Consider the following 16082-nt stretch of genomic DNA (forward strand, 5'->3'; position numbering starts at 1 on the left):
CATATTTTTCTTCATTCTAATTACGGTAAACATTTTGAGCGGCGGTTCAACTAACCGTAAAACAAATATGAGATGAGCTCTTTTCGTTTCTATTTAAACAATGATTTTCGAAGATTGTCAAGCCCTTTCTCATTGTGTTTGAACAATCGTTGACCGTCTCACCTCTATCGAAGGTCCTTTTCCTGGACAAACCGTTCATATTGCATCAGATTTCAGAACACAACTTGGCATATTGCCAGAGGCTAAATCGCAAACAGTTTGTGTATTATCAAAAAAATACGCTCGCAAAATTTTCTCATAATTTATTTTTGATCTACCTTATTGACTAGACCATCCTTCGACGAGACAGCCACAACAAAATAACAACGGCAACAAGATTAGATGTGGGGGCAAGTTCCAACGGGAGATCAATAATAAATTCCCCAGTCATCTTGGATTTTTAAAGTTTGCTCGCTTGTGTTCCGCATTGTTCAATGTCCAAAAATGTTTTATCTTCTCGAAGTTACAAGAATGTTCTCGCTCATCCAATTATTCCGTACAAATTGAGTGCGTTCTCCGTACGTGTTGATTGTGAGACTGTATGCAAATACCCCTCATCGTCATAATCGACTCCTTTTTCTCCGTCTTCTCCCCGTCTGTCCGCGCAACGAAGTCACCTCGTGGGAAGGCGGAGGCTGTCTGTCTATTGTAAAAGGGCCACTAGTGTTCTCTCATTCCATTCCTGCATGCTAATTCTTTTTCTTGACTTGCGGAACCTCTCTTATGACTCATCAATATGATTTTCTTATATAGTTTTTAAATTGTATTTTTTTCAGAGCCCATTCAACACACTCGCTCAACTCTCAAACGGAACAAACCGAAAGCACACGGCAGAAGAATAGTCCACGAAGAGGCAGTGTTTGTGGCGTGGCCCAAACGATAATCTGCCGAAGACCGCAACCGATCCACTGAAGCCACAACTTCATAGACTAACTACCCCGCGACCTTTCTCAATTTCCCCTGTGCTTTTGGAATGTCTTCCGATCCATCTCTACTTTCATGGAATGGCATCCGCCTCCTTCTCATCTGCTCCTTACTCACTGCCATGACTAACTTCCCATCAGGTTCGTAAACGCGTTTTTTAAAATTTATAAACCTTAACTATTCATTTCAATAATTACAGGATTCTCTCACACATCTGTCAATACCGCTGTCCACAAACTCAACGAGTACCTCAACAACTCGTTCACCGAAAGATATCGTCCTCTGGATCATGAAGAAGTATCCCTTTTGAAATCTGGAATCAACTCGGCATGGTATCTCTTCCAAGTTGTTGGAGCAATGTCAAGTCCGTTTCTCTGTGATAATTATGGTCGCAAGGTAGCATTTGCTCTCTCAATCGCTTTCATGACGTTGGCCGGAGCTATGCAAATGCTCGCCAGTTTCACGCCGTACTCGGAAGTCCTGATTGCTGGTCGATTGATTGCCGCCGTTTTCTCCCCGTTGAGTGATGCTGCGTTGATTCTGTATCTACAGGTAATTAGGAGTTATAAAAATTGTTCATTTATTTTTATTTTTCAGGAAATCTCTCCATCTTCATTGCGTGGAACCATGTCATCATTATATTCTACTGGTTATTCCACAATGTGTCTTCTTGGAATGCTTCTCGGACACGAAGGTCTTCTTGGTCACTCACTATCAGTGCTGTTGTTTGTGCCAGTTATCCCAGGAATATTATCAACTGCATTTATCCTTTGGATGCCTGACACTCCAAAGTTCTTGTTGCTAGTCAAGAAGGATAAAGTGGCAGCATTGAAATCTCTCCGATTTTTCCAAGGCTCTCTTCCTGATCAGACACTTCTTATCGATTCAATGGAACACCATCACAAAGAAGATGCTAATAACAACAATAACAGCGAGGAGAAAGCCGATTCCGCCACTTCTGTAATGCACATTCTGAAGAAACCTCATCTCCGAAAAGCTATGATGTTGTCAGTATCCGCTGCGATTCTGACTCTTCCATTCTATCCGATCCTTCAGAACAGTACATTCTTTTTCACAGATATGGGAGTTGATATGTAAGTTATTTCAAACCGAAAACTCCAATTTTAAATTATTTTATAGGAAAACATCACAATTGGCTTCAAGCTTTATGATGGTTGTTCTAACAATCTCTTCCATTTGCTCAACTCTTATTATTGACAAATTGCCTCGCAGAATTCTTCTACTCACTTGCGGTTCTTGCACAGTTCTCTTCCTGACAATTTTCGCGGTATCTGAGCAAATGCACCAGAAGTCGATCGCTATGGGAGCTTGTTTTGGATTCATCATGTCATATGGGTAAGTAGCATTGGAAAATCAACGATACAATAGATCGTCATGAATAAAATAATTACTTTCAGAATCGGAGTTGGGCCTGTCATCTGGTCAATTCCACCGGAGCTCTCACCATTGGCCGACCGATCAATGATGTTCTGCTTGGTCTACTCGATTCACAGCTGCCTCGTTGTCGTCACCAACTTTGCGACGATTCCACTTTTCATGAGCATCGGCGCATTCTCATTCGTATTGCTTTTTGCCATTCCGTCCGCATTCGCACTTGTCTATCTACTGGTGTGTCTTCCGGAGACAAGTGGCCGCGAAATTCATGTTATCATCAACGAATTGAAAGGAATCGTCGAAGATAAAGAACCAAGCAGAGATGTTATCACTTCAATTGCCTAATCACATCGCATTTTATTCTTCATTCCTGAGCACTTGAGATGGATCGCGGGGTAGTCTCTGTATATCTACTTCATGTATTTTTGATATATTCTGTAACACTTTACTTATCCCATGACACCTCGAAATTATGTATTTAGTTGACCCATATCATATCACAGCATGTCTTTCAAATTCTCACTCAAAATTTGCTGGTATCAAACATTTCTCAGTCAACAGTTATTTATGTACTTAAATTTGCATTGAATGTTGTTTTTTTGTTTTCAAAAAATACAATATTATTCGTTTACTATTATTATGTATTAGAACAACATTTGAATTCCAGAGAAAATAGAGAGAAATAAAAACACCTCAGACTGACTAGATGAAAGATTTACAGTTTTTAGAGAAGATGAGCAGTTTCAGTAGAATTTCAAGTTTTTTGAGCATCTACAAGAAGCAGAAAATTTTCAAGTCAAATTTCAGAACGCATACAATGGAAAAAATCGTGAGAAAAGAAAACACCAGGATATGTGGAGTCTACCAAACTAAAGCTATTGGAAAAATACTCAAGAAATAGACATAAAAATTGCAACCTTATGAAGAATTTGTCCCGAATTCAAGCATAATCAGCAAATATTAAGAATTGATACCTAATCATGGAAAGTGGATCAGAGAGATTCAGGGTCCCAAACTGAAAATCTGACTGAAAAAGATGGAAACAAAAGAGAAATCATGGAGAAATGAGAAACAATTGAAATTAAAATTCCACGTTCTGAAACAAGCGTCCCAATTCTTGAATCATTGAAGGAAATGGAAAATGAAGAAATAAAAACAGATAAATCATAGAAAAATGTTTTGAAATTTGACTTAAAATTTTGTAAAGTTTTGCTGGAAAACATTGAAAAAAACTGAAACTTCTCGAAAATTACAATGAAGCAGGTTTGTGTGTTTTTAAAGGGAAAAATGTTAAGAAAAATCAATTAGAATTTTGGATGATTACAATAAAGAAAGCATCGTTTTGACAGGGGCCGGGCTTATTACTTGATTGAAAAAAAAACGATAAAACAAACACGAATATCGGATGGCGAAAGAAATTTGGCGAAAACGGAGAAAATTTCAGAAATTAGGAGGAGAGAATGGAAATTGAAATTAAAATAAAAGAAAGAGACATAGGAGGCTAGATGTGAAGACTACAGAAAATAGATACAAATATAATGAAGTTTAAAGTGGTGGTGGCAGGATGATTAGACAAGGAGAAGAGCTGCCGCATATTTTGCAATTGCCTTCTTCTCTTTTACTACTTTGGCGACATAGATGCCGTCGTCGTCCTGTTCGACGTTCTGAAATTAAATTATAGAGTAGGGTTTTTTAACGCAAAACTACGGTAGCAGGTCTCGAGACGCTTAAAAACTTTGTAGCTAGCGTATCCACAACTATTCTATAATAGTTTCAGTTTATTTTTTTTATTTCTAAAGCTAAAACGTTGATTTTTTTTCTAGGAATTTTCCAAAAATAAAGGAAAAATTGTAGAAAATTAGGCAACACTTTCGAATACTGTAACCGTGAAGTTTTGATCGTTTTGAGACCTATGCATCAATAAATAACATTTTCGAATTGGTAATACAGAATATCCGGTTTGAAATTATTACCTTAATGTCAAGCTTAAAGGTGTTTCCGGTCTTGACTGATTTGACCCGTTCATTCTTTTCAATTTTTTCCGATCCGCGGAACCATTGTACTGTCAGACCTGTAAATTTTAGATGTGTTTTTCACGCAACGCCACCAATAACATACCTTCAACATTTTCAAATTCAATCGTAAATGCTGTTGATCCGCCGAGAGGAGCAGAGACAGAGGATGGTAGCCTGGTGACTGGAGGATCAGCTTTCTCTCCAACTACTACCAGGGATGCAACAGATACGAGATTTGTTCCTTTTGAACGAACTTCCAGTTGGTAGTGTCCGGCATCTGATGCGTCTGCTGAGTTGATAGTGAAAGATAGTGTTTCACCATCTTGACTGATGCTTGTCTTATCTCCATTTGTCAACTGAAACTTTGATAAATTAATTATTATCAAAACTATAAAATATTTTTTTAAAAACTCACTTCTTGTCCATTTCTCATCCATAACACTTCTTCTGGTGTTCCTTGCACTCTAGCTTCAAATGTAACTGACTCTCCATTATTCACAATTTCTCCTCCCAAGTGCTTTGTTACACGAAGTTCACTTTCAACAGCCTGTCCAGCGTGTCCATTGAGAAGTGGTTGATCTCCTTTCACTGTCAATGTTGCTCTGGTTTGTTCTTGTCCTGCAGAGTTTGAAGCACGGCACAGATATTGTCCTTCATCCGACTTCTTGGCGTCACTGATTCGCAACGTTGCTTTTCCAGCAACATACGAGGCACGGAACCTTGAGTCGGATTCCGAGATTCTTTCTCCATTATGAAGCCATTCGATAAGTGGTTCAGGTTGTCCAGAGACTGCCGCCGAAAACTCAGCAGATCCTCCAACTTCAGTTTCAGAATCCGAAAGTTGAGCTGTGAACGATGGAAGTTCATTTGTGATCTTTGTCTTGAGATCATCAGCGGCTGATCGTACATCTGGTGATACATCACGAATAAGGGATCTTCTTCTCATATCAGCATACGAATGTGATCTTTCGACATCAGTTCCAGTTGATAATGTGTCATAAGCTCTTCGGGGTCTGAACGAAGAAACACGTGGAATTGGTTCACCTCCTTTAGTTTGAACTGTGAGTACACACTCGGAGACATCAACTCCCAAGTCATTGGTGGCAGTGACTGTGTATGTTCCAGCGTCATCAACACGAGCATTAAAGATCTCAAGTGAGCATACACCACTTCGGAAAGAAACTTGAACACGATCTTCGTCAACTGGATGTCCGTCCTTCATCCATTCAATTGTTGGATTAGGGTTTCCTTGCAAAGAACATGTCAATTTGCACTGATGGTTCTTTTGAATCAAACGATTTCTGAGATGGAATGTGAAGAAGGGTGCAGATCTTCTCTCCTTGAATTCTTCAACTCTTGGTGGACTTGGTGCCTTCTTCATCGGCTCCAATGGCTCGAATTTGAGTGGTTCAGAGTGACGGGTAACATTCAAGAATACAATTTCTTCCTTGGTTCCGTATGAGTTCTTTGCACGGACTGTGTATTCTCCCTTATCATCTCCCTTTACTCGGTTAATGGTAAGTCCATAATCATTTCCATTGTACCTCTTCATATATTTCACACTCTGCTTCAATTCTCTATCATCCTTATGCCAAGTAACAACTGGTGGTGAAGATGCAATAACTCTGCAATAGAAATTAGCAGATTGTCCCTCTCCAACTTCAGTTCCGTAAGGCTTCACAATGAATCGTGGTTGAGCTTCAGATCGATCCCAGAAGGCGTCACGAATTGAGTACTCTTGTGGTCTATGCTTTCTCAATGATGAATAATTTGAGATTCTTCCAAGTGGTGGCAGTGGTTCTGGCCAAGCATCGTATTTGGTCTTGATTGAATCACGGATCTTAGTGTATCTGCTGCTTGGAATTTGAGAGTCACGTCCTGGAGCATTTCCTGGTGTCAACCATGGGTGCTCCAAAGCTTGATGAATAGTCATTCTGGTATTTGGATCAGCAAGAAGAAGCTTTCGGATGAAATCTTTTCCGTCTTCGGAGATTCCAGAGAAAGCGGAATCGTCCATATTCCAGTCACAGCTCTGAAATAATTTTTAACGTTTAATATCAAGTTAATAATTAAAATAAAACATACCTTAACATTCCTCAATGTTTCATCATCGTTCTCTCCTCCAAATGGTGAAAGTCCGGAAAGAAGAATGTAAGAGAGAACTCCAACGCTCCACATATCGGTGTAATAACCGACTGGCTTGCCTTCGGCAACTTCTGGAGCGGCAAATTCGGCAGTTCCTGTTGTAACCTTGACGGATTGTTTTGGATCAAGATGGGCGGTGAGTCCAAAATCAATCAATTTCAGCTCGTTGCTTCTCTTCGTTGTGAACATGATGTTCTCTGGCTTCAAATCCAAATGTACGTAGTTGTTCTCATGCATATGACAGAGTCCCTTACAGACTTGTCTCATGTACTCAACAGCTTCATCTTCACTCATCTTATTGTGCTCATCAGCAACCTTCTCGAAGAGTTCTCCACCACTCATGAACTCGTAAATCATGACCATTTCATTGTCATCCTCGAAAGCATCATGAAGGTTCACAAGCGTCGGGTGTCTCAAAACTGACATGGTTTGAATCTCTTTTCTGACAGTTTCCTTGTCAGATTCATGTGGAGTCATTACGAATTTCGCAGCAAAGTTGTTTCCAGTTGCTCTTTCAGTTACTCTGTGCACAACTCCAAATGCTCCTGTTCCGAGCTCTTCATGAATATCGTAGTGGTCCAGAACATGATCATGCTTGATTTCTACTGGTTGTGGGTAATATTGCTTCCAGATATCAAAAACGTAGTTGTCATAATTAGAAGAAACGGTTCCTTTTCCACGTACAATCTTTCCTTGTTCATCAACATCATATCCTCGCCTGCGTTTACGCTCATCTCCTGGAATCAAAACTGGAGCTGTTGGCTCACATGGTTTCGATTGTCCGTGTTTGTTCTCAGCAATGATTCTGAATTCATACTGCTTTCCAGCACGAAGTCCTTCAATTGTTGTGTAGGTGTAACGACTCTTGGCACATGGACTCCATGATCCTCCCATCGCCTCTCTCTTCTCAATGGTATAGTTGGTAACCAACGATCCTCCATCAAGTGCTGGTGGCTTCCAGGATAAGATGACAGCTTCATCAAGAATGTTCTCGATAATCGGGAATCTTGGTGGTTCAGGTACGTCGGCGACAGTGACATTAACAGTTCCAGAGTCAGATCCAACTGAGTTCTCAACGACAACTCGGTATTCTCCATAATCCTCACGACTGGCATTCGAGATTCGGAGGGTAGCAAACTTATCATCAGTAGTGATGCTGAACTTGCTGTTGTTCTCAATCTTCTCTCCATCCTTTGTCCATCTGGCTTCTCCTTGTGGATATGCTTTGTATGGAATCTTCAACTCAATAGTTTCTCCCTTCTGCGCCTCATATCCTCCATGATATTTTGGTGGAATGAACACACGTGGCTTGGTCTTGATACGCAAATTGGCTCTGGTACTACGAGTTCCTGAAGAGTTGGTGGCACGGCATGTGTATTCATCAGCATCATCAGACGTTAAGTCATTGATAATAAGGACTTGCTTGTCTCCCTTATTAATAAGAGTGTACTTGCTGGTGTCAACAAGTTCCTTGCATCCCTTGAACCATCTGTATTCAGGTCTTGGAGATCCACTGATTTCACACTCAAATGTGACACATCTTCCAACTTCTTCGTTCAAATCGCTCAATGGACTGACAATCTTTGGTCCTTCTCCAGAACCGGATGCTTGGAACAAAGTTTGATCAAGCTCGGCTAGATCGGAAAGTCCTGCATCATTGACAGCAAATACTCGGTATCTATACTTTCTTCCGTCGATGAGATTTGGAACATTGTAGTTATTTGGTGGAGATGGGTTCTGATTGCATCTGAACCATTCATCATGCTCTTCCTCTTGTTTTTCAACAATGTATCCACGAAGGCGACCTCCACCATCAGATAATGGTCGTTGCCATGAAAGTGTGACGTAGTCTCCTCCAACTTGAACGATTTCCAAGTTCAATGGTGAAGTTGGTGGATCGAATGGAAGACGAGCAATAATTGGATGCTCACTAACAAGTGGGGCTCCAATTCCGTTCTCATTTTGAGCAGATACTCTGAATTCGTACTCGTGATTTTCGAACAATCCAGTAACGATGTAGTTCATGTCCTTGACGTTTGATGTAACAGTTACCCATTCATCCTTTGAAAGATCTCTCTTTTCAACGACATAGCTGGTAATCTTCGAACCTCCATCTGTGACAGGTGGTCTCCATGACAATGTGGCAGTGCTTGGTCCGATGTTACTAATGTGCAATGGTCCTTGTGGAGCCTCTGGAAGTCCTGTAACGTTGAGCCAGAATCCAGTGGTAGCTTCTCCAGAGTCATTGGAAACGGTGTACTCGTAACGTCCGGCTTCTCTCACTGATAAGGCTGGAATTGTGATCAAGATATGATCATCGAATTCAACTATTCTAATTGTTGGATGATCCATGTCAATTTCTTCTCTGTTCAATACCAAACTATGACGGAATGGTGCGGTTCCCGAGAAGTAAATCTTCAGACGAACAAGATCTCCACTTGGAAGAATTGTGTTTGGAACATCTTTCTCGATGACTGGGGGAGCTTGAACAACAAGGTTAGCAGTGGCAGTGTCGCTTCCATATGGATTGGACACCTCGACTGTGTACTCTCCAGCATCAATGTCCCAAACTTCCTTGATAGTGAACTTGTAGACTCCATCACTTGCTTCGAATCTATATCTGCTACTCTCTGGAAGTTCTCTTCCATTTCTAAGCCATCTTGCAGTTGGTTCTGGTCTTCCGACAGCTTCGCAAGTGAACACGGCTCTTCTGTTGTATGGTTGAGCAGTGTCTTCTGGCTTGACAACGATTTGTGGGCGACTTCCACCGGATTCCTGAATCTTGATTGGTCCAGATGGAAGAGATGGAATTCCCTTTCCAGCAGCATTGATTGCAACAACACGGAATTCATAATCATTGAACTCCCTGAGTTTGTCAACTGTGAATTCAGGTTCACGAACGTTATAGTCGCTAGCAACAGTCCACAATGTACTTCCGTATTCACGAATTTCAACGTTGTATCCTGTGATCTTTGATCCTCCATCTTCCAATGGCGCCATCCAGGTAATTGTACAATGGTTGCGGCCAATTGACTTGGCTCCAACATGAATTGGTGGACCTGGTGGTCCAAATCGAGACTTGAGCTGACATCTTTCAGATGGTGGAGATGGTTTCGAGAATCCAGCTGCATTCTTTGCAATGATTCTGAATTCAAATTCTCCATTTTGACGAAGTCCAGTGACACGAGCATGGCATTGTTCGGAAAGATCCATCTTGGCATTGATCCATCTTCCAGAAGAAGTATCTCTGTATTGAACTTGGTATCCAATGATCTTTGATCCTCCATCTCTTGGTGGATCCCATTCCAACTCGGCCCAAGTGGAGTCCTTGTCGCGAACAGTTGGAGCTTCTGGTTGATTTGGAACCTCGAACTGATACTTGGCAACGACGACATCAGCAAGCTCACATGGTTCTGAAACTCCGTATTGGGTCTCGGCACGAACACGGAAACGATAACGGTTGTCCTTGATAAGTCCTCCAACAGTGTAGTTCAAATTGCGAACGAATGAAGAAACCTTCTCCCACTTTCCATCAGAATGACGAAGATCAAGCTTCTCAACGATGTAGTTTGTGATTGGCGATCCTCCATCAGATGATGGTGGCATCCAGTAAAGAGTGCAGCAGTCTGGTGCAATATCCTCTACTCGGATGTGTTGTGGTGAAGCTGGTTTATCAACAACCTTCAATCTGATACTAGCAGAATCACTTCCTTGACTATTTTCAAGTTCAACAAAGTAGAGTCCACCATCAGTAAGTTCAGACTTCTCGATCGTCAATGTAGCCAAGAAGTCACTGTACTCAACCTTCACTCTTGGATCAGTTGGGCTGATCTTATTCTCACCCTTCGAGAAAGTGACTTTCGGAGCAGGTGAAGCAGCAAATGGAACAAGAATCTTTGCACGTTCTCCAGCGTAAGCGAGGATATCGCGAGTAAGCATTCCCATGTTGATCTTCGGTCTTGTTGGAGCATTATCAGCTGTAATTGGAACAGAGTTAACACTGTATTCTCCTTGTCCAGCTGCATTGTAAGCTGCAACTCTGAATTCGTAGGTCTTCTTTGGAGTGAGTCCAGTGACACGATGTTTTGTGTCAAGGATGTTTCCAAATGCAGCTTTCGTCCATTCAGTTGATCCGACTTCTCTCTTCTCAATCACATATCCTTGAATTGGAGCTCCTCCATCAGATGTTGGTCTTGTCCATTGAAGTGTAATTGCTTCCTCCGAAGTTTCAACGGCTTCTGGTTGTCCTGGAGCTCCTGGAGTATCGAACGGATTCTTGGCAACAATTGCGTCATCAGTTTCAAGTGGCTCTCCAACTCCATATTGATTTTCAGCGCGAACACGGAATTCGTAAGGAGTATTGGCATCCAAATTGCGGACACGAAGAGTTGTTCCAACAGGATGTCCGACAGTGACCCAGTCACCGCCTGGAGTTCTCTTTTCAACGACATAATTGGTGATAGCATCTCCTCCATTATCCTTTGGTGGTCTCCATGAAAGCGTCATTGCATCGGCTTGAATGTCAGTAGCACGGATTGGTCCAGTTGGTTTTCCTGGAGCATCAAGAACGAAGACATTAAGCTTGCAAGTATCTTTTCCGTATTTGTTAGTGGCAGAAATCTTGTATGGACCAGCATCCGATCTCTTTGATCCGGTAGTGGTGATAACGATTTCTCCTGGATTGACATCAACAACAGTTCTCTCGTTCTCGAAGATCGGAGAGTTTCCGTTGAACAGATCAATAATTGGTTTTGGATTTCCTCCAGCATATGGAATACGAATTTGGATTGTTTCTCCAGCACGGACAGTGATATCCTTGAGATTGTTGATATCGAAGATTGGTCGTCCTGGTTGTTCCTCGATGAGCACCAAATCGGATGGCTTGGATGGTTCACCTTCTCCGGCGCTATTGACAGCGATAACACGGAACTCGTATTCTTCCTTTTCACCAAGATTCTTGACTTCAAAGGCTGTATCACGAACTGGTTTATCATTGCATCTGGTCCAATCATTATCTCCAAGCTTCTTCTTTTCAACAATGTATCCATCAATTGGTGCACCTCCATCTCTCAATGGTCTATTCCAGGTAAGCTCAGCAGAGTTTTTGGTAATCTTTCCAACTCTTGGAGCATCTGGTGCACCTGGTTTCTCGACATAAGGTCTGCAGGTGACTGGCTCAGATCCGTTACTTGGTTCTCCATGTCCAGCAGCATTCACGGCACGTACTCGGAATTGGTAGGTTTCATTCTCATGAAGTCCTGGCACAATGCATTCAGTTCCCTTGACCATTGGCATCTTGACTGGAGCCCAATCACCGCCACCTCTCTTCTCAAAACGTTCAACGACATATCCCAAAATTGGAGAACCACCGTCGTCTCTTGGTGGGTTCCATGCCAGGGATACTTGATTGGTATCGTATCCAGTGATTTCTGGAGTACTTGGTGCACCTGGTGGGTCGAATGGATCCTTGATAACAACTGGAACACCTTGGCAGTAATCAGAAAGTCCGACTGCATTCTCTGCGCGGATTCTGAAACGGTATTGTTGACCGTGCTCAAGTCCACGAACAGTATAAGCAGTTCCGGAAATGAGTCCAGGAACCTTATCCCAAATCTGAGACCCGACTTCTTGATATTCAATTTTGTATCCAGCGATTTCGGCGCCTCCATCGTCCTTTGGAGCATCCCAATTGAGAGTGCAAGTGTGTCTGCTGACAGCTGGGTAAGTAATGTTTTCTGGAGCTCCTGGTTTGTCGATAACTGTGATCTTGATGTTTGCTTCAGCTTCTCCGTATGGATTGACGGCCTTGATTTTGACTGGTCCAGAATCAGATCTTCTGGTAGATGGAATAACCAACTTGGTCTGAGAATCAGTTGTTTCAACTCCAGCCAATGGTTTTCCTCCCTCCTTGGTCCATGAAATGTCTGGTTGTGGGGATGCAGTGAATGGAATAGTAATAACCAATGGTTCTCCGGCCTTCACACGGAATTCCTTTCCATCCAAATCCAAATCGAACTTCGGAGCCTCATGCATTGGCTTAGCAGTAGCAGCCGCAGACGAATCTGATGGTTGTCCTGGCCCAGCTTTGTTGACGGCAACGACACGGTATTCATAGGTATGACCCTTTTGAACACGAGTATCCGAGAATGCAGTACCTTGAACTGGAGATGTGTTAACCTTGATCCAGCGTCCAGTCTTTGCATCCTTCCTCTCAATGTCGTAATGATCAACTGGTGATCCACCGTTGTCACGTGGAGGATCCCATTTGATATCGATATGATCATTATCAGTATCAACAATTTCTGGTCTTCCTGGCTTTCCTGGTGTTCCAAATGGATCCTTTGCAAGAACTGGCTCATCGGTGTTCAATGAATCAGATCTACCAAAGGTGTTCTCAGCCATAACACGGAACTCGTATTCGTGGCCTTCCGTGAGTTTTGGAACAGTGATTGAGGTTCCAGTGACAAATGCAGAAACTGGAACCCAGGTGTTGGTCTTTGTATCTCTCTTCTCAACGACATAGTTGCTGATTTCAGCACCTCCATCATCCTTTGGTGGTTTCCAATTGAGAACACAACTATCCTTAGTGACATCAGAAACTTCAAGTGGTCCTTCTGGAGCAGACGGTCTATCTTGAACAATGACCTCGAAGATAGCTTCATCCTCTCCCAACTCATTCTTAACCTTCAACTTGTAGTTTCCACTGTCTGCACGTTTAGCAGATGGGAAGAATATTGACGTAGTCGAGCTCTTGGCATCAACAAGAAGTTCTGGAGCAAGAGCTGCTCCAGAATCTCCAACAGTCCAAGTGGCAGTTGGATCGGGAGCTCCAATGAAATCGACTTCCAAGTTATGAGTGAATCCAGCCTTTATCTTGATTTTTCTGCTAGCAGTTAAGATCTTTGGTTTCAAGTAGCGAGCCTTGGTGATTTGCGGGTCAGTTGGATCGGATGGATCAGATGGTCCTGCAGCATTGACAGCAATAACACGGAACTCGTATTCAACTCCCGGTTTCAGGTTATCAGCACTGAATGTTGTTCCAGGAGTCTTTCCGGCTTCTGTCCAGATTGCGCTTCCCTTCTCCTTCTTCTCAACAATATATCCAGTGACTGGAGCTCCTCCATTGTTTGCAGTTGGGTTCCACTTAATATCAATTCTATCCTTATCCCAGTCAGTAACCTCTGGTTTGTCAACTGGATCAGGAACATCAAATTGATTCTTTGCAATAATTGGTTCTTCAGCTTCCAATGGTTTTGATTCTCCTTGAAGATTGACTGCCTTGACACGGAATGCGTATTCCTTTCCAGGAACAAGCTTATTAACCTTGGCTGTACAATCTGGGAAAGTTCCGACTTCCTGCCATGTTCCACGAGAAGTATCCATCTTCTCAACAATGTAGTGAAGAACATCAGTTCCTCCGTTATCAGTTGGAGGCTTCCAGTTCAATGTACATCCTTCCTTATGGATCTCGTCAATCTTGAGTGGTCCTTCTGGAGTTCCTGGTACATCAAGAACAGTAACATTGCACTGAGCAGTATCTTTTCCATGCTCATTTTCAACAATGATTTTGTAAACTCCAGTATCTCCACGAACAGCAGAGAAGATGTGAATTGCTGAGGATGTTGGTGTGTTCGTAACATCAGCTCTTGCTCCTGTATCGATTGTTGCATCGTTGGCCTTCCATTTAGCAACTGGGGCTGGCTCTCCTTCGAATGCGATATCGAGCTTGATGGGTGTTCCAGCCTTGATACGGAGATCCAAAAGTCCGGCGAGGTTAAGTTTTGGAGCCATTCTTCTTGGTTTGGCAACAACATTTCCTGTTGGATCAGATGGTTTTCCTGGCCCAGCCTTATTGACAGCCTTCACACGGAACTGATAAGTCTCTCCTGGAGTCAAATTATCAGCAGTTGCCTTTGTTGTCTTTCCATCAACACGTGCACACTCAACCCAGTCTCCAAACTTGTCCTTCTTCTCAACGATGTAAGCATCAATTGGTGCACCACCGTCGTTTGCTGGTGGCTTCCATTCAAGATCAACATGATCCTTATCCCAATCAACTGGGGTAACATCAGTTGGTGCATCTGGTTCATCGAATGGATTCTTAGCAACAATTGCATGATCAGAAGTCAATGGAGCAGATGTTCCTTGACGGTTTACTGCTTTCACACGGAACTTGTATTCATGTCCTTCGGATAGTTTGTTAACCTTCAGAGAAGTATCAGATGTTTCTCCACATGGTACCCATCGACCTCCGTCTTCTTGTTTCTCAACTACGTAGTTGGTAATTGGAGAACCTCCATCATCCAATGGTTCATCCCATTTCAGCACAACACTCTCCTTGGTAATATCCTTGTGACGAAGTGGCCCTTCTGGTGCACCAGGGATGTCAAGAATGTTGACATCAACCTCATGTTCATCTTTTCCACTTTCATTGGTAGCCACAATTTTGTATTTTCCACTATCGGCACGAGCAGTGCTCTTTGTTGTCAACTTGGTGTTGTTGTCAGTGTTATTGTCGATATGGGTATTTCCACCAGATGACAATGGAGATCCGTTCAAGAACCATTCGATCTTTGGAGCTGGCTCTCCTTCAACATTTACATCAAAGTTAAGAGTTTGACCAGCCTTAACTCTTTGAGCAACAAACATATCTCTGTTGATCTTTGGAGCAAGATGACGTGGCTTAGCAACCATGGTTCTGCTAGGATCAGATGGAGTCGATTCTCCAGCCTTGTTCAAAGCCTTGACACGGAATTGGTAAGTCTGACCTGGTTTCAAGCCATCAACTGTAGCAGTGAGCTCACCGGCTCCAACCGTGACAGCTGGTACCCAGTCTCCTGATGGAGTTCTCATTTCAACGAGATATCCTTCGATTGGAGCACCTCCATCATCAGCTGGTGGAGTCCACTTGAGATCTGCATGATCCTTGTCCCAGTCCACAATTTCTGGAGTTCCTGGCTTATCAGCACGATCGAATGGATCCTTGGCGATAATAGCTTCACGAGCCTCCAATGGATCCGAATCTCCATGTCTGTTAACAGCCTTGACACGGAATTTATATTCATGCCCTTGAGTCAAATCGTCAACGTGGAAGTTGGTATCCTTGCTCTCTCCGCAAGCAGTCCATCTGCCAGTGGCAGCATCTTGCTTTTCAATGACATAGTGACTGATTTCAGCTCCTCCATCATCTTCTGGTTCCTTCCATGCAAGATCACATCCATCCTTGACAATATTAGTGACATCGAGAGGTCCACGTGGGCTTGATGGATGATCAAGAACAGTAACCTTCACTTCAGCAGTGTCAGTTCCATTCTCGTTCTCTGCCTTGATGATATAGGTTCCTGTATCCGAACGCAAAGCTCTCTTCACATGGAATTTAGTCTTGCCGTCTTCATTGTTCAACTTCATACGATCATCAGATTCGACTGGTGTTCCTTCGAAAGTCCAAGTAATTGTTGGAGTTGGTTCACCACTGACTGGAATGTTCAATGAGAAGTCTTGTCCAGCCTTGACCTTGATTTCTTGAATCGAGTTACGATCGATGACTGGTGGAACTATAATTTA

The 16082-nt window shown here is 42.6% G+C and overlaps 2 protein-coding genes across 10 annotated transcripts in view; one reads left to right on the forward strand and one right to left on the reverse strand.

Moving 5' to 3' along the window:
- The first annotated feature begins 809 nt into the window (after nucleotides 1–809).
- Nucleotides 810–3065, forward strand: ZK829.9 (Major facilitator superfamily (MFS) profile domain-containing protein). The gene is made up of 5 exons (NM_069871.7): nucleotides 810–1103; nucleotides 1163–1515; nucleotides 1561–2057; nucleotides 2104–2319; nucleotides 2382–3065. The coding sequence occupies exons 1-5, from the start codon at nucleotides 1013–1015 to the stop codon at nucleotides 2701–2703; spliced, it is 1479 nt and encodes a 492-aa protein (NP_502272.1). The 5' UTR covers nucleotides 810–1012; the 3' UTR covers nucleotides 2704–3065.
- The window catches only part of unc-22, a gene marked incomplete at both ends in the record, with an annotated part of 38311 nt that continues 25201 nt past the window's right edge, over nucleotides 2973–16082 (reverse strand). For 8 of the 9 annotated variants that reach the window (NM_001444112.1, NM_001444113.1, NM_001444114.1 and 5 more), the window contains 5 exons: nucleotides 3927–4022; nucleotides 4332–4429; nucleotides 4477–4729; nucleotides 4789–6405; nucleotides 6459–16072. In NM_001444112.1, the coding sequence (NP_001431069.1) occupies nucleotides 3927–4022; nucleotides 4332–4429; nucleotides 4477–4729; nucleotides 4789–6405; nucleotides 6459–16072 (11678 nt within the window). Of the gene's footprint in view, nucleotides 4023–4331; nucleotides 4430–4476; nucleotides 4730–4788; nucleotides 6406–6458; nucleotides 16073–16082 lie in introns of all 9 variants that reach the window. The other variant, NM_069872.6, reaches the window with a different exon arrangement.

Source organism: Caenorhabditis elegans, chromosome IV (assembly GCF_000002985.6).
Source record: "Caenorhabditis elegans chromosome IV".
Classification (NCBI taxonomy): domain Eukaryota; kingdom Metazoa; phylum Nematoda; class Chromadorea; order Rhabditida; family Rhabditidae; genus Caenorhabditis; species Caenorhabditis elegans.

Coding starts and splice junctions, on each gene's coding strand:
- ZK829.9 (NM_069871.7), top strand. CDS start 1,013: ATGTCTTCCGATCCATCTCTACTTTCATGGAATGGCATCCGCCTCCTT. Junction 1,516..1,560: donor CGTTGATTCTGTATCTACAG/GTAATTAGGAGT, acceptor TTTATTTTTCAG/GAAATCTCTCCATCTTCATT. Junction 2,320..2,381: donor GGATTCATCATGTCATATGG/GTAAGTAGCATT, acceptor AATTACTTTCAG/AATCGGAGTTGGGCCTGTCA.